This window comes from Callorhinus ursinus, unplaced genomic scaffold (assembly GCF_003265705.2).
Source record: "Callorhinus ursinus isolate GAN/ISIS: 27379988/994484 unplaced genomic scaffold, GSC_fseal_2.0 scaffold14, whole genome shotgun sequence".
Lineage (NCBI taxonomy): Eukaryota > Metazoa > Chordata > Mammalia > Carnivora > Otariidae > Callorhinus > Callorhinus ursinus.
Genome location: NW_027397076.1, coordinates 4,329,441 through 4,349,274, shown reverse-complemented (window position 1 = coordinate 4,349,274; position 19,834 = coordinate 4,329,441). Strand labels below are relative to the sequence as shown.

Here is a 19,834-nt window from a genome sequence, read left to right as displayed (position 1 = left end):
CACGGGGGGGGGGTAGTTTCCTCTCGCATGCAGAACAACGTCAATCCAAGCGCTTCTCGGCCTCTTTCATCAAACATGAGGAAAACTATTCTGTAGTAGGTCAAATCTGTCAGAGCTCTGCGATCGGAGCATGAAGTTACCTGGATTTCCTCCCCTCCCGCGGGCCGTCTTCCCCCGCCCGCAGGTTACTCTGCTCCGCCGTGGCGGTCTCCTCAGAGTCCCTCCCGGCCCTTTAAATACCGCGTGGGGCGGGGGGGGGGGGAGGGCGACCGGGAGGTTCGGGGTTGTTGGACTGGTGAGTTTTCGAGGTGCCTGTGCGGTGCTCGGTGAGGGGACACCCAGAGACCCCTGACCCAGACTCACTCAGTCGCCTTTCTCCTCCGCCTGTCTCTGCGCCGGACCCGGTGCGTATCCATCCGGGGGAGGGGGTCGCCGGCTCTGAAGTGACCGGCCCGGGTCACTGGACCCGGACACCTCGCCCCAGGGCAGCCCGAGGGCCTCCCCCGACCCACCTCGGAACTCTGTCCTGGGACTCCGGTGCCAGGGGCGTTAAAGCCCCGCTTCTTGTTCCCCCCATTCCCTTGTTTGACCTCGAACCGGCGTCCCGCGTGGGAGCGGGGCGCGGGCACCGAGTGGCCGCCGCGGGTGTCAGTATAGCCGCGGGCTTCGGGCCCCGGAGGCGGCGGGGTTGCGGCCGCTTGGCCACTGTTGACATCCTGCTGGCCCCATGCCAGCGACAGCGCTGCGAACGGCTTCCCACCACCCGGGCTCCGGGTGGGGGCCCCTCTCGCTTGCGACTCCCAGCCCAGCGCGGGTGGGCGAGCGGGGCCACGGTGGGTGCCGGGCTCGGCTCGACGCGTGTGTTGGGGGTTTGTTTACGGGGTTTCCCTGGCACTCGGCTCGGCCTCCGCCGTCCCCTCCTCCAAGGGTTTGTTTTGACAGGAAACGTGCTGCTGGAGGGGAGGGGCGGCCGGAGGGGGGCTGTGCAGACTCCCGGTGCCTGCCCTGGAGCCGACTGTCAGGCGACGAGGCGGGAGATGCCAGTCAGACCCCCGGGTTCGAACCTCTGGCCTCTCGGAGATTGCTAGTGCTTCCCAAAGCCGCGCCGCTGGATGGCACCACTGGGGTAACAGCGCAGATTGGAGGTGGCACGAGGACGAACAGGGTTCTGCGTTTTCGTTAGTATTGGAAAAAACCATTAAACAAGCAATTTCACAATGATATAAAGTTTCCTTTTAAAATAAATGTATTTAAATGCAAAAATCTAGTCAAGATAGAAGTGATTGATAAATTAGAGTAGAGATGAGGATGGAGATGTGGCAACAGGCGTGAACAGTGGTAGCCAAATGACTGAAGTTTGGGAAATAATTGTCTTAAGTGGTTGTCCTGTTACTTTAACCTTGAGAAACCAGGCAAGTTGTCCTCGTCCCCAGTGGGCCCCTCCGCCCCCAAGATCCCTGTGGTCTCATGGCCTCCAGCCCAGCCAGAGACCCTGCTCTTTGCCGCCTGCCGATCAGAATGAGGTAGGTTATCGCAGTGGTTCCCACTTTAGGTGGCTCCCTGCCTGCCTTGTCCTCTTGCCTCCAGGGATTTCATACATCACTCTGGCAGCCTGCGGGTTGCCTCACTTGAAGTGGCCCAGGACTGGAGATAGCCAGTCCTGTGTGGAAGCAGCTTCGGTGCCATTCTGTGAGGGGTTGAGGGCCCCAGAGGAGGAAATACAGGTATTAGACTGGCCAGCCAGGGGTGGGAGGAGAAGTGTTTCCAAGTGTGAAAAGTGCCTAGAAATCCTTCTCCCTGATGCTGTAACGTTATGTGTTGCATGAACATCTGCTTTCTTAGACAATGCCTGGCTTGTTGGCTTTTATCTAGCTCTTTGTTGGCTCTAATTGATGAAGACCAGTATTCTCTAGCTGAATGGAGCAGGAACCTATCTCTCTGCTCTGTGGTTTATGCCTTGCTGCATATGAATAACTTTTTAGCACTGCTGTTTGGGACTGGTTCTAAAGCAGCATTTGCAGAAGATGGTAATTTTCCGGGCGCCTGGGTGGCTCAGTTGGTTGAGCGACTGCCTTCGGCTCAGGTCATGATCCTGGAGTCCTGGGATCGAGTCCCACATCGGGCTCCCTGCTCAGCAGGGAGTCTGCTTCTCCTTCTGACCCTCTTCCCTCTTGTGCTCTCTATCTCTCATTCTCTCTCTCTCAAATAAATAAATAAAATCTTTAAAAAAAAAAAAAAGAAGATGGTAATTTTCCACACCATCTACCATTTTTTTCTTCTGACTCCTTGCCCTTTACTACACGTATGTGAATGCTTGTCTTTGTATATGACCTTGACCTGGTCTTCAAGGATGACACCCACTAGATAGCTCTTGAAATTTCTCATTTCCACGACCTAACCTTAACTGGTTGGGCTCCATTCCTTGTCCAGAGCACTGCTGGAAAATCTGAATAATTCACCTCAAAATGTTTTTTATATTAGTTGTAAGCAATTAAGACTTTTGATAATATGCGGGTTTTAACTAGGGATTTTGCAGTACTTAAAGAATGGCTCCCTGATAGAGGATTTTCATTTACTCTAGTGGGGTGGTTGAGAATTATTTTGGACAATAGACTCTTTCAGTGATGCCCTTCACGGTATAGCACTTTGAGCTGCCACCCCGGGGTAAGGTCAGCTTGTTACCACATATGCAAGTATCCACGTGGTGTTGGGTAGATCGATTTGGCAGACTGAGAGTGGAAAGAATGAGCAGCACACCAAATTTTCTCCAGCCATCCTAGAGTGGTAGAAAGCATGGGCTATTAGGGATCCATGGCCTGGATTTCAGCTGTGCTTCTGCCACTGCTGTGAACCCTAGGGCAAGTAATTTAACCTCTCTGAGCCTCAGGTTCTCATCTATAAAATGGGGATAATAGCAATACCTCAGCTAACAGGGTTATGATAAAGATTCAAGGAGATAAAACACAGCACTTATGGGGGCTGTGGTATAATAAGCACACAGTAACTATTAGCTCTAATTGTTATCATTTACTATCAGTGAGCATTAAGAAAGGGGAAAGACACAATGTAAACATTTCTTTAAGCTCTGGAACTCTGAGTCTTTGCTAGTTTGAATTTTAGGTGCCTGGGAAATGTGTAGAGGCAGGCACTGGGAATTGGAAAGGGGAGAGAGACATAGCCCTTCCTGCAAGCAGCTTAAAATTTAGTGGGGAGGCAGATATGTAAATAGCAACTATAGTACTTTAAGTGACTGCATAATGGGAATATGAGCAATGTGAGTGAGGCAGGAGGGAAGGAAACCCCAAATTGTAATATGAATACGAGTGTGGCTTAATTTGTTTCTCAGTGAGACTCCTCCGGCTCCCCCTCTATCCCAGGAAGTGTTCTCAGCTCTAGATGGCTAATTTAGATGGAGTGAGGCTCTCAGGGAATGTCACTGTGAAGTTGTAATGTTTAATTTCAAACCTGAACGACAACAAGGGGCCCATCCCATGGAGATCAGGGAGGAGAACATGCTACGGGAGAGAATAGCAGGTTCAAGTGCTCCAAAGTAGGAAGTTTGGCATATCTGAGGAACCTGAAGAAAGCCATTGTGTCTGTAGCAGGAAGGGTTAGGGGAAGAGTGATATGGGATGGTGTAGGCAGAGGCCAAATCACAGAGGAATATAAACCATTGCCAGGAAACTTCTTAAGAAAAGGGAAACCACCGGGAGATGAACTCTTAAAAGGGATGATATATTGTGCCTCTTCTGAAGGGCTCTGGCCTATTTCCTGTTTTATTCTCTAGACACTGTTCAAGAAGGACATTGGGACAAGCCAGACTGTCTAGAAGAGCTTTTATAATAGAACAGGATCTAAGCTATCCCAGCAGTGGGAACAATCAAAATCTAAAAATTACAGGAGCCCGACTATTCTGAATTAGACTCGGAGTTTTGGTTTAGTACTTCTCTTTTAATTTTTCCCTTGGAAATAATTTCAAACTTACAGAAAGGGTTGTAAGAACACTACAAAGAATTCCTTATTGTCTACCTTTTACTCATATTCATCTGTTAACATTTTGCTCCATATGCCTTATTGTTTTTTCTTTTTCTCATTAAATTAGTCGAGAGAAAGTTGCATACATCATGGCCCTTTATTCCTAATATGTAGTCACAGTACATTTATCAACTTTAGTAAATTTAACATTGTAATACAGACAGTAAAGTTTGTAACGGTGCTGTTAATTGATCCAATAATAGTGTTTTTTCCTCTCTGGTACGGGGTTCAGTCAGGGATCATCTGTTTCACTCAGTTGTCAAGTCTCTTTTCATCTGGAACATGTCTTCAGCCTTTCTTTGTTTTTATGACATTGACATGTTTGGAAATCATAATTTCTTTTAGTAAGAATAAAATAATAGTTGACAATCTGTCAAGCACTTACTAGGAGCTTAAGTACTTTACATAGACTATTTCAGTTAATCTTCACAATTCTATGAGGTAGATACTATTATTAGCCCCATTTTACAAATGGCTAAGTTCCCTCTCTCTAGTCAGTAGATATCAAGAGTCAGGATCAAGAACCCAGTCCACTTGACTCCAGCGCCAGTGTTCTTACTGCTTTGTGGACATGTACATTGTCACTGGTGGATCTTTCTAATCCTGAATCTGTGCTGGACCATTTGCAGATGAGTTTGCTATGAAAAGGAAATAAAGAAGTAAAGTTGGTAGTGTGGGCACAGGCTAAGGAGTCAACTAGCAAATTAAAAAAACCCATTTCCCTTCTATCTGTCATGGGTCACAGAACTATCCCCTTTGGGATCCCTGTACCCATTTCCTCCTCTCTAAAATGTCAATGATCATATTGCCATTCATTCAACAATAAATGTTTAAATGTCAGCTGCATCCCAGTCATTGGTCTTGGAAGAAATTATATAATATTGAACTTAATTAAATGAGAAAGAATGTAGTAAGAATGTGATTATTCTCCTTGATGGTGACCCACTGTAGTGTTGGAGGCTTTGCTTGGAGTTATCCACTGTTTTCACCTTTGACTTTACCTTTGGCCAGTAGTAAATCCTCCAGGTAGGATGAGATGTGGTGTTTCTTAAAAGTTGTGTGGTTTGCTTGTGATTGGTAGTGGTGAAAGTTAAGTAGGTCTAAGTTTGTCAGTATGAGAAGCATTACCTTTCTTAAAGAAATAGACTGGTTTTATTATCACTATTCTAAGAGAGAATCCAAAATAGTTTTTAAAGCCATCTAATTACCCTCAATGCCTTTTGAGTCAAGTAGCTTTGTCCCCAGATGACTTATATGGAAACCCGAGACCAAGAAAAGTAAGAACAGATGTGAACGAGCTTGCAGAAGACCATTTGCACTGGAATGGGCCTTTTGCTTTCAGCTTTAGTATCTAAAGCTGTGCAAGTATCTATGACAAGTGCAAGAGCTCTGCTGTAGGTTAACTAGCAGTTTTGTTTGTCTGTAGGGGAATATGCTTTTATCATCTTGGGATAAAACAGTTCTCCCTTCTAGAGTTTTTAATGCCTGAAATGATAATAACAAGAAAAAATGCAAATAATACTAATAATAGCAATAATCTATATCCTGTTTTTCTGTCAGATACTGTTCCAAGTACTCTACACATATTGACTAAATGTAGTCCCACACCAACCCTATGCATTGGGTATTATTAGTATGCCTAGAGGAGGAAACAGGCAGTTTCCTTATAGAATAATAATGGACATTTGGGCTTCAAAGGAAAGTTTCTCCTTGGATGCACTAAAGCCCAGTTGTGCTATGGAGGCTTCTACCATCCAAACAAGAGTGTCTAAACATTTTGAAGCTTTCACATTTTCTGTTGCATTCCCTGTGCCAGAAACTCTACTTCCAGTGAATTTTTGGAAGGAAGCATAGTTGCACATTATTAAGTATGTCTGCCATGAGCACATTTAATTTCTCAGAACTTCTAGTGAAGCCTCATGGAACTCTGGGTTTATAGAATTTTAGCAATTCCTAGCTGAAAGGGACCTTATAGCTTGCCCAACCTGCTCAGAAAAATGAGATGAAGCTAGCCGATGTGATGTGCATAAAGTCACATAGCAAATTAATGACAGATTCAGGCCTCAGACTCTAGCCTTCTAACTCCTAACCTACATCTTTTTATTTTTAAATCTTTGTACTTTGCTGCCTTGTTAAACACAATTAAGGAACCTACAAAGTGTGCTGTTCAGTTGGAGTAGAAAAATGAAATGGACAGTTACAACTATTAACCTAGTTCATAAATTCCAATGGATGAAAGCTTTTATTCACCTTTACTTGGAAAAACAGCCAAAGTGAAGAAAAAATAAGAGCAGAGCATACAGAGCACAGTTGTTATGGTGGAATGATGGAAAAAAAAAATAAAATGGAAATGAAGTTTAAAATATTCAAATAAGAGTGTGATCAGGACCAGGGAATATTGAGTCTTAAACCTAATAAAGTAGGTTTAAGTGGTAGGTTCTCTGCTCCAGAGCATTAACTTTGGCAGTAACAGGCCTGTAAGTGTGCACTGATATCAGTTTGCGAATGTTCTGGTTGAAGCTGTACCAAATGGGATTCAGTGATTCCGATTCAGCTGACACTAAATGAATACTTGCCACGTACTTGACACTGGCAATGGACAAGACACAGTCCCTGCCTTATTAAGGAGAGTCAGAAGTAGCCATGGGAAGAAAATAAGTGTACAAGGGACTCAGCTCTATGGTGGGGATATAGGACATGTGCTGCAGATGTAGAAAGAAGAGTGTCATTCACTCTGGCCAGGGAGTAAAGGCTTCCTGAGGAAGGTAGCGTTTTCAAGAAATGCCATCAGTGAGACGTAAAATGTTGGCAAAGAGAGTGAGAGAGAAATCTAGACGGAAGAGTAAGTATTCCATTTAGGATTGGGGTTTGGTGGAAGTGAAAGAGTTAAAGCAGACCCTTTTCTTCTGTCCTCTGTTCCCTTCCCCCCAGCAGATGGGAGTTAAAGCTCAAGTAGAAACTAGTTTGCATGTGGTGAAGGAAGTTATTTCCCCACTGAGGTTGCAGGGGTTCAGGGCTATTTTATATATAGCCTGTGTTGGTGGTGGTTGGCCTTGGGAGTCTAGGACAAGGCAGACAGACCTCTCTACATGGTAGCTTCCTGGCAGCTTCACTGGATTCCTTGCAAAGGCAGCCTCTGAGTTAGTGGTTTTCTGTTTGTGAAAGTGGTGGGCCCAGGAAGGTGCACAATTGGCAGGACTGAAGAGGGTTGTTTAGGTGAGGCCAGGGGCAAATGCCCTTAGGCATTTACCTTTAATTAAAGTTCCTCTGAGGTTCATCTTTGTCTCTGTTACCACCCAAAGGATAAAAAATGGCACCATTTCTCTCAACAAAGGCTAGATTCCCCCACAGTCTCACCTGGTCTCTCCTTTCTTGTGCTTCCCCAGCAATGCCTTGTTTCTCCTTTTCTCATCTTCTAGCCTCCAACACACACAGTTGTAGGTAACTAGACTTGAGACCCATGAGAGTAGGGCCCTGTCTCTTTTGTTCACTGTTAACCTTTCCTGGTGCTGCTGCATAGTAGGCATTCAATAAATATGAAAGGAATCATTGAAAAAACTGTGCAGGATTTCCAGACATACTATGCGTGGCTGTGTTTTCAAGTTTTTGTAGCTTTAAAAGCTCTATATACCTCATTGCACCGGCTGCATTCAGGTTTAAAGAGATTCAGTGAACCCTTACTATCATTATCGTCTATTCAGGACTTGCATCTTCCTCCTCGGGGCCAGGTTTTCCTTAGTGTCAGCTAACACCATACATATCAGAGCCAGCTCCCTCCTGGGCCTTGGCTGATGCTCCTGGGCTCAGGCTGGGGCATCCTATGTGCCCAGGATCTCCTTTCAAGGGGGTGACTGGGCCCAAGTGCCCTGCTCTTACCTGGGAGGCAATCTGATGTCCCAGATAGAGCACTGGCCATAGATAGAGTCAAGGGACTGGTTTTATGGCATGGTAAGTCCCCTCGTCCCTCAGAGTCTGTCTCTTTCACTCATGAATCAGGATCTTTGGTGCCTGTTCATCGGGTAGTAGTGGGTACCAAGTCAGCTGTCAAGTGCAAACCCAGGGTCAGGCTTTAGTCTTTATATCATGGCAGTTCACAGGAAAATGGAGAAGAACCTGAAGACTTGCCAGCCAGAGATTTTAGTCTTCTCCTTTCCCCAAGAGGCTCACAAGGAACTGAAGAGGCTGATTTCGAAAATAGTTCATTTAAAACAAAGCCATAAGAACGGTAATAATAACTAACATTTGAGTGCTAAGCACTTTAATAAGATTAATCCTATTTAATCTTCAAGCAACTCTGTAAGTTTAGTCTTTCAGCCCAGTTTTACTCCAGGTGGGTGGGTTAGTGACTTTCCCAAGGTCACATGGCAAAGACAGCATGAGCTTCTAACCTAGGCAGTCCAGCCTCAGGGCCCCACCCTCTTACTCTTACCTTCCATGTTTTAGAAACCCAGGAAGAGAAAGACTGTGTCTTCTGCTCATTTTGAAAGGATCTGTTATTGCTGAGAGCTGTTCCACATTCACACTATGTATGTCCTGAGCAAGTTCACACTTAGGGCTCTGGAATCTCTTTTCTGGAAGGCAGTCTTGAAGGCCTGGTAATAGCCTGGCTGCTATGGGAAAGATGAGGTTATCTTCTGGGACCTTTCAACACTGTGACTCCTGTGGGCAAAACTGTCTACACTGGAAGAAGCATCGCAGATGCTGGTGGAAGTACCACAGAGCATTGATGCAGGTCTATTTGTCTATGCAGGCACCATCTCTTTGCCCACACTTGAGTGACACAAGATGCCCTTCAATGGTGAGAAGCAGTGTGTGGGCGAGGACCAGCCAAGCGATTCAGACTCTTCCCGGTTTTCCGAAAGCATGGCTTCACTCAGTGACTCTGAGTGCTCCAGGCAGAGCTTTACAAGCGACTCTTCCAGCAAATCCAGCTCTCCTGCTTGTAAGCTGATGGGGGAGCAGGTGTTGGGGGGTGGGGTGTGGGGGGCTGTTCGTTCTAGACGTGTGTTAGATTAGAAAACTCATAAATGAATGAGAGCAGAGTAGAGACTCCCCCTCCTTTCTAGATGTACCGTAATAGCACTGCAAAGGCAGGAGTAAATAGCTGCTAAAGTTATACAACCTGCCCATTTTTATTTTCGTAACTGTCTCTGATCTGTTTTGGTTTGATTATAAATCAGGTTCCCAAACCCAACCTGTCTTTTCTCTTGAGTAGTGGAAAGCCACTCCCTCTTGAGATCACTTCTTGGGCAACATTGAAGGATAAGTTCAAATTGGTCTTTTCTGATAATTGCCGATTAACATGGAAGGAAACTTGCCCCAATTTAAGGGACGGGCAGGAAGTGAAATAATGTAAAGGGCTTCCTGCTGATTTCAAAACCTGTTGTGCAAATCACTGCACAAAATTGCCCACAAGGAGAATTACTACACTAGGGGTGTGAGAAAGTTAAAAAAGTGGCCACAGTGAGGGAGATGTCTTTTCCCTTGTGTGTGGAAGCTAGAGGTGTGTAAAGCAAGTGTGTTTGTCTTTTTTTAGCTTTTTAATTGACATTTTGCATAGGAAATATAACACCTTAAACAGACAAAGCAAATGCAGAAAGAAGCAACTAATGTCTAAAATATCAAATGTCCACTTCAAACACGTTTGTTCATTTGTGTTTATTTTAAATTTATACAGTCTCATTTTTTAAAAATTTGGAAAGTACATAAGTATAAAGAAAAGAAAATTTTGCCCATAGTATCACCCAAAGATGACAGCTGGTGGCACTTTGTCAAATTCATTCTTCACATAGACATATGTGTGTGTATACATGTGTAGACTCTTTTCACTTAGAATTATAACTAAAACATGGGGTGCCTGGGTGGCTCAGTCATTTAAGTGGCCAACTGTTGATTTCAGCGCAGGTCATGATCTCAGGATCCTGGGATCGAGCCCCACATTAGGCTCCATGCTCAGCAGGGAGTCTGCTTCTGGATTCTCTCTCTCTCTCTCTGCCCTTCCCCCTCCCAAACAAATAAACAGATCTTAAAAAAAAGAATTATAACTAAAACATTTACTGATGATATAACATACTTTTAATACACTAAAGCTACTTCATCAAATGAATATACCATAAATTTATTTAACCATTGATTTATCATTGGACATTGAGTTAATTTCCTCTTTTTTTTTTTTTTTTTTGCTGTTACAAATAGTGCTTTATGAACATCTTGGTGCATTAAGGTTTCCAGGAATTCCTTTGGATATAATTGGATTATTGGACCCAAGGGTACAGACATTTTTTAAAAGAATCTTAATGGGACAGAGAATTGAGAAAAGAATTTACTAGCAGCCACCTAGCTTTCTGTGCTTTTTCTCACTGTTTGTATTATATATGAGGCTCCTCTGACAGGGTAGGCAGGCATCCTAAAGAGGGGTTTTACTAATTCCATGTTATCACCGTTTTTTCCTCTTCCTCCCCCTCCTCCTCCACATGGTCTTCCTCTTCCTCCTCCTCCTTTGAGAAATTATTTTAGGTAGCAAAATAATGCCAGTCAGTACTGTTGTCTGAGGTAATGATTTTTAATTAATTGAACCTAAGAGTTCCAATAGTAATTTTTTAAAGACATGGTTTATTAGAATAATTTTTTAGAATAATCTTTAGAAGTAAGTAGAATAATTCTTTATATACTACTTCCTACTGAGTAGATTATCCAGCTTATATTTTAATTATCTACATTTATGAAATTCTTACTTTGTTCTTCTTATCTTATTTAATCACCTAAAGACAGCCCCGAGGAGGTAAGTTATGCCTTAGTGAAGTCAAATAATATCTACCAATTGGAAAAAATTGGAATCAAACCTAAACATTATGCTACACTGCGTATACTTTTAGAAGTTATAGTTTTAAAAAATCAATTATTTCATCTTGAGTCTGCTTAAATTAATGAGTTACGAATTACAGAATAAAAGTAGTCTTATCAAGTTCCTGCATAGTATGTATAATAAATGCAGATATCAATAGGTACTAAAATATGAGGTGATTTAATAAAAGAAAAATAACTTATAATAGCTTATACTAATGAGATAGTCTCTAAAACATTTGAGAATTTATTACCAATACAGTAACTGAAGCTACCAAAGGAGTTCTTGAATTTTTGAAGTCTTAAGTAGTAAGCAGGGAAATCTACCTAATTTAGTATATATTCTTCTTACTTGTAAAACCCTGAATATATATGTTAGAATAACTTAAATTCAGTCTGCATCAGGAGGCTTCATTGGATGACAGCTTTTCCTCCATGACATGAACTGCGTTTTGTTTTTGTTTCAGCAACAAGCCCTCCCAGGGTTGTAACATTTGACGAAGTGATGGCTGCAGCAAGGAACTTATCAAACATGACACTTGCTCACGAAATTGCTGTAAATGAGAACTTTCAATTGAAACAAGAAGCCCTCCCTGAGAACAGGTAACCCAGAGGTGTTTGTTATGTGTAAACTGAGCTGCAGAGTCTCACACATACATACACATTCACACTGATTCCTAGAAGTCTTGTATAATAGCCACCAGGGGTAAACATTGGTTAGTTCTCTAGCAAGGTCTTATACTTGTTTTTAAAACCATTCCTCAAGGGTATCTGTTACCCATAATCTTTAGAACTCAGCTTATATGTCACTTCCTGAGGGAAGCTTTTCCTGACATTCCTGAGAGTACTAGATTACATTAAATCCCCTTCCTAAAGACTCCTGTTGCCCCCTACCTCCTTTTTATTAGTAAGCCTTATAATTTTATGTTCAGTGTCTGTCTTCGCCTTTTGTGGCCAAAACACCATTAATAGAGGAACTATGTCTATATTGTTTGCTGCTGTATCCCCATTACCTAACAGAATACCTGACATTTAGTACATGCTCAAGAAATGTTTGCAGCTTGACTTCTTTCTTTTTTTCAAGATTTTATTTATTTATTTATTTGACAGAGAAAGAGAGAGAGAGAGAGAGAGAGAGACAGTGAGAGAGGGAACACAAGCAGGGGGAATGGGAAAGGGAGAAGTAGGCTGCCCGCCGAGCAGGGAGCCTGATGTGGGGCTCGATCCCAGGACCGTGGGATCATGACCTGAGCCGAAGGCAGACGCTTAACGGCTGAGCCACCCAGGCGCCCCTGCAGCTTGACTTCTTAAAAACTGATATTCAGGTTGTAAAAGATAAATAAATGTAGTGGAGCTGCCAAAGTGCTAAGAGGTGATTCAGAAGCATCTGGAGGTAGGAATCACAACTACATGGGCACCCCGGTTAACCTCACACACACCCCAAACCCACAGCCCAAGGACCTCTAGTTAGAGCCATGCCCTTATATCCTACCTCAGCCTCTCTAACTTTGGTGGCTCGTAAATCCCCTGGGAGAAAAGGCTTGAAGCTGTAACTACAGATAACTCATCTTTACAGGCAAAGTTAGCTCACGAATAATGGCATTGAATCTTCAACCTCACAGTGTCATTTATAAATCCAGAGGCATTTCCTTTATCAAGTAAGACAAAATATAATATTTGATTCTATTTAGAGCTTTTATGTTTATTTGTTTTAAAGCAGGAAAGTAGCAAACAATAATTTTCCTTCTTTGAAATGTGGATCAGAATCCTCCTGCTCCTGGGGTTATTATTCGTAATAATCAATATTTTTTAAGATTACTGGCCAAAATAGGTATATCTGTTTGGTTGTCTATGGTAACTGCATTTCACCATAATCCTTTATACCGGCTCTACTGCTACACTCCTAGGCCAGGCCACCGTCATGTCTGACCTCGACTCTTTAAGTCCTAACTAGTTGCCCTGTCTCAGCATCCTTAGCTCCCCATAATCCATCCTCCATATCCACACGGTAGCCAGAGTGATCTTTCTAAAGGGTTAATCAGAATAGGTCCCTATTTCTTTGCCTAAAATCCTTCAGTGGTTTTTCTATTACACTTAGACTAAGAACTCAAACCCTTTAGTATGGCAGCAAGGCCCTACTTCCAAGACCATGTCTCTCACTCCTTTCCTTCCTGCTTGCTATGCTTCAGCCACCCTGGCTTCATTGCCGACCCCGGAATACACCAGCTCAATCCTGTTCAAGGACTTTGTCCTTCTTCTTTCTGCTTTTTCAGTGTTGTTCCCCTAGATTTTCACTGGCTGATTTTTTGTTCCTCCTTCAAGTCTCAACTCAAAGGGCAGTGTGTTAGAGAAGCTTTCTTCAGCCACCAGTGAAGTTAGCACCCTCTCCATCACTATCTACCACATTGTTTTATTCTGTCTTCCTTATGTTTCTGAAACTGCCTTATTTATTTTTAATGTGTTTTGTTTTTGTCTTCCTGTCCCTGTTAACAAATAAGCTTTTTGAGAGCAAACACTTTCTTTTTGCTATAGTAACCACACTACCTAAAAGAGGGTCTGGCCATATTGGATGCCTTATAAACATTTTTGACTGACTAATGAAAATGAATGTTTGAAGTTAAAATTAGTGTGTTTTATGAAGTACAGCAAAAGATAGTTTGAAAATATTTATACTTTAAATTCAAAAGTTGCAAATACAGGCATTAGTGAAGGCACTTTAGGATCAGATAGGCTCTGGGTTTGAATCCTGGCTCTGCTGAGACCATTTCTGAGCCTCATGTTCCCCAAGGATATGATGGGGACTAAAATGCTCACTTCAAATGCAGGCTCATGGGCATCTGAGTGCCTTGAACATAATAAGTATTTTGATACCATGGGAAATAGGAATGCCTCCTTCTTTCATTTTCTGCCATAGCTGGAAAATGTGAGCAAGGAAAGCAAAATGCAAACTTAGGACAATTACCTTTATTTAAAAATGAAATGGCATATGATGACCTGTTGATTTTTCAGATGACTGTCCACAAATGGCCAAGTTGTTACTTTTAAAAATGTCACTGACTCTCATATTTAACCAAATCTTGTTTTGGGGGGAAAAGACTTGGCAAAATATGTCCAATTTCTGATAGCCAGTAGGAATGCTTGTAAATGATTTGATTGATCTCATCCTTCCCTACCATCCACCAGAAGATTGAAAGGCTAAAAAATATCTTTCAGCCTTTAGGAAAACTTACATTTAAACTCTGATATCCCTGCAGGAGCTCTAAAGTTGTTGTAGCTCCTTCTTGGTTGGTCCATTCAAGCCAACTATGTGAGGCTTGTAAAGTCCAGAGTGAAAGTTCATGCCAGCAATGTTTGCCTTTCTAATTGTTCTGTAGTTGCTCAGGAGGGTCAACTTTAGAAATAGAATTTATGTTGAATGAAACTAGTCAGGCAACCAGAGTAAGTTTTAACATTTAAAGTTGCTGAGTGGAATATAGCATTTGCAGTTATAGAAACAATTTTAACTCACACCCCTTAGAAAGCTAATTTTAATTTCTCATAGCATTATTGTATGTTTAGCTATTTATATTCCAAAAAGAAAAATTAGGAGATGTGCTTAACTATCAAATTATTAATTCATTCACCATGCATTCATCAAATACTCACTGTATGCCAGGTAGTGTGCTAGGTACAGTGGCAGGTACTTAGAAGAAGAAGTAGTTATGGCCTCTGCCTGGGAGAGATGTATGACCTTTAGGGGATGGAGACTCATAAGTACAGTGCAGGGAAATATGTGCTTTTCTTAAAACTGTTGTCAAATGTAGGAGGTCAGTAGGGATGTGTATTTAAATGTGCACCTATTTTAGGGCATTGACATAAGCAGTGAATAAAGTGGCCACCTACACTCTATTGTGAGCTCTTCCTAGGAAGGTTCCTATTTCAGCAGTTTGATCCGGCTAACTTTAAATGGGACATCTCAACTGCAGTTGGCAGCAGTTCACATGCATGTCTCCTTGGGGCTAATCTGTTCTATTCTGTGCAATGAAACTTCAGCTGTTGAGGAAAAAGCTACTTTGCCATCTCACTCCCAAAATCTAGAACAAGTTTAAAGATCTAAAGAGTAGCTGGGTAAATTATGGCATCTCCTTAAGACAGAATTTTATGAACTTATTGAAAGCTATAGCAAGAAAGCATTTTTAAAGTCTAGGGGAAACAGGACAGAATATTAAATGAAATGAGTATATAATATATCTACTCGTTATCCTCAACTATATTAAAACAATGCTTTGAACCAGGGAAATATGTCAAAAGATTAAAAATGAGATTATGGGCCATTTTTATTCTGGGTTTTTTTAATCTGCATTTTCTAAGATTTCTACAATGAGCACATTTCTTTTATAATCAGGAAAAATAATGCTTATTTTTAAAAGCAATTCATTTCCTTTCTGTAGCTTAGCCAGTCGAGTGAAGCACATTGTCCACCAGGCCTTCTGGGACGTCCTGGAGTCAGAACTGAATGCTGAGCCTCCCGAGTATGAACATGCCATCAAACTGTTTGAAGAAATCAGAGAGGCAAGTTGATGTTGCCTGTATTGATTAGTAATGTTTTTTTTCCCCTAAAGACTGTTTTCCTGTCCTCTGAAGAGTATTGGAGATTCTTTTTGGAAAACTGAGTAAGTTCAGTCACTGGAAGGGTGTTTTCTGAAATGCACTTCCCGGGATGGGGTGGAGGCTAGGGAAATAGGGCAGTGGAAGGAGCGCAGGGCAACGCTTAGCACACAAAGTAGTGGACACAGTAGTTAAGACCACAGACTCAGGAGCTAGACAACCTGGTTTAGTGACGGGTTTAGCAAAGGCTTTCCCTCCATGAGTCCTAGTGTCCTGAGTACTTGTAGGGTAATTGTAGGAATTAAATGATATGACAGTTATAGTTTTAGCTAACATTCACAAAGCATTTGCTCTATGCCAAACACTAGATTATTCATTTATTATTACCACAATGAAGTAGTTATTCCTCTTATTCTTACTAAATAAAAAGAAACCAAGTTCCCTTACTCACCCAGGGTCACACAGCTTTGAGGGGTAGAGAGGGACTTGAGCTGAGGTGCTCTGGCTCAGAGCCCGTACTTCTAACCATGTGCTGTGTATGTAAGCGCAGTGCCTGCTGTGTGGTGAATACTCAGGATAGCTTGCTTGTATAATACATAATAAATATTTTATATGTAAAATATACTAATGGAGCCCATGGGGTATTTCCATTTGTTCTTCTTTAAAGGGTTCTTGTGGAGCTATGATCTGCAACTTGTTCTTTCTTTGCATGGTTTAAATGTAAACCTTTTTTTATGTTAATCACCATACATTACATCATTAGTTCTTGATGTAGTGTTCCATGATTCATTGTTTGCATATAACACCCAGTGCTCCATGCAGTACATGCCCTCTTTAATACCCATCACCTGGCTAACCCATCGCCCCTCCCCTCTAGAACCCTCAGTTTGTTTCTCAGAGTCCATAGTCTCTCATGGTTCGTCTCCCCCTCTGATTTCCCCCCGTTCATTCTTCCCTTCCTGCTATCTTCTTCTTCTTTTTTTTTTCTTTAACATATAATGTATTATTTGTTTCAGAGGTACAGGTCTATGATTCAACAGTCTTACACAATTCACAGTGCTCACCATAGCACAAACACTCCCCAATGTCTGTCACCCAGCCACCACATCCCTCCCACCCCCACCACTCCAGCAACCCTCAGTTTGTTTCCTGAGATGAAGAATTCCTCATATCAGTGAGGTCATATGATACATGTCTTCCTCTGATTGACTTAATTCGCTCAGCATAATATCATCCAGTTCCATCCACGTCATTGCAAATGGCAAGTTTTCATTCCTTTTGATGGCTGCAAAATATTCCATTCTTTATATATACCACATCTTCTTTATCCATTCATCTGTCGATGGACATCTTGGCTCTTTCCATAGTTTGGCTATTGTGGACATTGCTGCTATAAACATCGGGGTGCACGTACCCCTTCGGATCCCTGCATTTGTATCTTTGGGGTAAATACCCAGTAGTGCAATTGTTGGATCGTATGGTAGCTCTGTTTTCAACTGTTTGAGGAACCTCCATACTGTTTTCCAGAGTGGCTGCACCAGCTTGCATTCCCACCAACAGTGTAGGTGGGTTCCCCTTTCTCCACATCCCCGCCAACATCTGTCATTTCTTGACTTATTAATTTTAGCCATTCTGACTTGTGTGAGGTGGTATCTCATTGAGGTTTTGATTTGGATTTCCCTGATGCCGAGCGATGTTGAGCACTTTTTCATGTGTCTGTTGGCCATTTGGGTGTCTTCTTTGGAAAAATGTCTGTTCATGTCTTCTGCCCATTTCTTGATTGGATCATTTGTTCTTTGGGTGTTGAGTTTCATAAGTTCCTTATAGATTTTCAATATGAGCCCTTTATCTGATGTGTCATTTGCAAATATCTTCTCCCATTCTGTCGGTTGTCTTTTGGTTTTGTTGACTGTTTCTTTTGCTGTGCAAAAGCTTTTTATCTTGATGAAGTCCCAATAGTTCATTTTTGCCCTTGCTTCCCTTGCCTTTGGCGATGTTTCTAGGAAGAAGTTGCTGCGGCTGAGGTCGAAGAGGTTGCTGCCTGTGTTCTACTATAGGATTTTGATGGACTTCTGTCTCACATTTAGGTCTTTCAACCATTTGGAGTCTATTTTTGTGTGTGGTGTAAGGAAATAGTCCAGTTTTATTCTTCTGCATGTGGCTGTCCAATTTTCCCAACACCATTTGTTGAAGAGACTGTCTTTTTTCCATTGGACATTCTTTCTTGCTTTGTCGAAGATTAGTTGACCATAGAGTTGAGGGTCCATTTCTGGGCTCTCTATTCTGTTCCACTGATCTATGTGTCTGTTTTTGTGCCAGTACCATACTGTCTTGATGATGACAGCTTTGTAATAGAGCTTGACGTCTGGAATTGTGATGCCACCAGCTTTGCTTTTATTTTTCAACATTCTTCTGGCTACTCGGGGTCTTTTCTGGTTCCATACAAACTTTAGGATTATTTGCTCCATTTCTTTGAAAAAAGTTGTTGGTATTTTCATAAGGATTGCATTGAATGTGTAGATTGCTCTAGGTAGCATTGACATCTTCACAATATTTGTTCTTCCAATCCATGAGCATGGAACGTTTTTCCAATTCTTTGTGTCTTCCTCAATTTCTTTCATGAGTATTTTATAGTTTTCTGAGTACAGATTCTTTGCCTCTTTGGTTAGATTTATTCCTAGGTATCTTATGGTTTTGGGTGCAATTGTAAATGGGGTCGATTCCTTAATTTCTCTTTCTTCTCTCTTGTTGTTGGTGTATAGGAAGGTCACTGATTTCTGTGCATTGATTTTATATCCTGCTACTTTACTGAATTCCTGTATGAGTTCTAGCAGTTTTGGGGTGGAGTCTTTTGGGTTTTCCACATAAAGTATCATGTCATCTGCAAACAGTGAGAGTTTGACTTCTTCTTTGCCGATTTGGATGCCTTTGATTTCTTTTTGTTGTCTGATTGCTGTGGCCAGGACTTCTAATACTATGTTGAATAGCAGTGATGATAGTGGACATCCCTGCCGTGTTCCTGACCTTAGGGGGAAAGCTCTCAGTTTTTCCCCATTGAGAATGATATTTGCTGTGGGTTTTTCATAGATGGCTTTTACGATATTAAGGTATGTACCCTCTATCCCTATACTCTGAAGAGTTTTGATCAAGAAAGGATGCTGTACTTTGTCAAATGTTTTTTCTGCATCTATTGAGAGGATCATATGGTTCTTGTTCTTTCTTTTATTAATGTATTGTATCACATTGATTTGCGGATGTTGAACCAACCTTGCATCCCAGGGATAAATCCCAATTGGTCGTGGTGAATAATCCTTTTAATGTGCTGTTGGATCCTATTGGCTAGTATTTTGGTGAGAATTTTTGCATCCATGTTCATCAAGGATATTGGTCTGTAATTCTCCTTTTTTGATGGGGGTCTTTGTCTGGTTTGGTGATCAAGGTAATGCTGGCCTCATAAAACAAGTTTGGAAGTTTTCCTTCCATTTCCATTTTTTGGAACAGTTTCAGAAGAATAGGTATTAATTCTTCTTTAAATGTTTGGTAGAATTCCCCTGGGAAGCCATCTGTCCCTGGGCTTTTGTTTGTTGGGAGATTTTTGATGACTGCTTCAATTTCCTTAGTGGTTATAGGTCTGTTCTGGTGTTCTATTTCTTCCTGGTTCAGTTTTGGTAGTTGGTACATCTCTAGGAATGTATCCATTTCTTCCAGATTATCTAATTTGCTGGCATATAGTTCCTTATAATATGTTTTTATAATTGTTTGTATTTCTTTGGTGTTGGTTGTGATCTCTCCTCTTTCATTCATGATTTTATTTATTTGGGTCCTTTCTCTTTTCTTTTTGCTAAGTCTGGCCAGGGGTTTATCAATCTTGTTAATTCTTTCAAAGAACCAGCTCCTAGTTTTGTTGATCTGTTCTACTGTTTTTTTGGTTTCTAGTTCATTGATTTCTGCTCTGATCTTTATTATTTCTCTTCTCCTGCTGGGTTTAGGCTTTATTTGCTGTTTTCTCTAGTTCCTTTAGGTGTAGGGTTAGGTTGTGTATTTGAGACCTTTCTTGTTTCTTGAGAAAGGCTTGTATTGCTATATACTTTCCTCTCAGGACTGCCTTTGCTGCATCCCACAGATTTTGAACAGTTGTGTTTTCATTTTCATTGGTTTCCATGAATTTTTTTAATTCTTCTTTAATTTCCTGGTTGACCCATTCATTCTTTAGTAGGATGCTCTTTAGCCTCCATGTATTTGAGTTCTTTCCGACTTTCCTCTTGTGATTGAGTTCTAGTTTCAAAGCATTGTGGTCTGAAAATATGCAAGGAATGATCCCAATCTTTTGGTACCAGTTGAGACCTGATTTGTGACCTAGGATGTGATC

The 19,834-nt window shown here is 41.8% G+C and overlaps 1 protein-coding gene across 4 annotated transcripts in view; it reads left to right on the top strand.

Moving 5' to 3' along the window:
• The first annotated feature begins 241 nt into the window (after positions 1–241).
• The window catches only part of TCP11L2 (t-complex 11 like 2), a 48,216-nt gene continuing 28,623 nt past the window's right edge, over positions 242–19,834 (top strand). Inside the window, exons 1-5 of one of the 4 annotated variants that reach the window (XM_073900357.1) lie at positions 242–404; positions 8,126–8,260; positions 8,786–8,977; positions 11,346–11,481; positions 15,309–15,429. In XM_073900357.1, coding sequence (XP_073756458.1) covers positions 8,821–8,977; positions 11,346–11,481; positions 15,309–15,429 — 414 coding nt within the window. In that variant the 5' untranslated portion in view covers positions 242–404; positions 8,126–8,260; positions 8,786–8,820. The remainder of the gene's footprint in view (positions 405–8,125; positions 8,261–8,785; positions 8,978–11,345; positions 11,482–15,308; positions 15,430–19,834) is intronic. The other 3 variants (XM_025882358.2, XM_073900358.1, XM_025882359.2) reach the window with 3 other exon arrangements.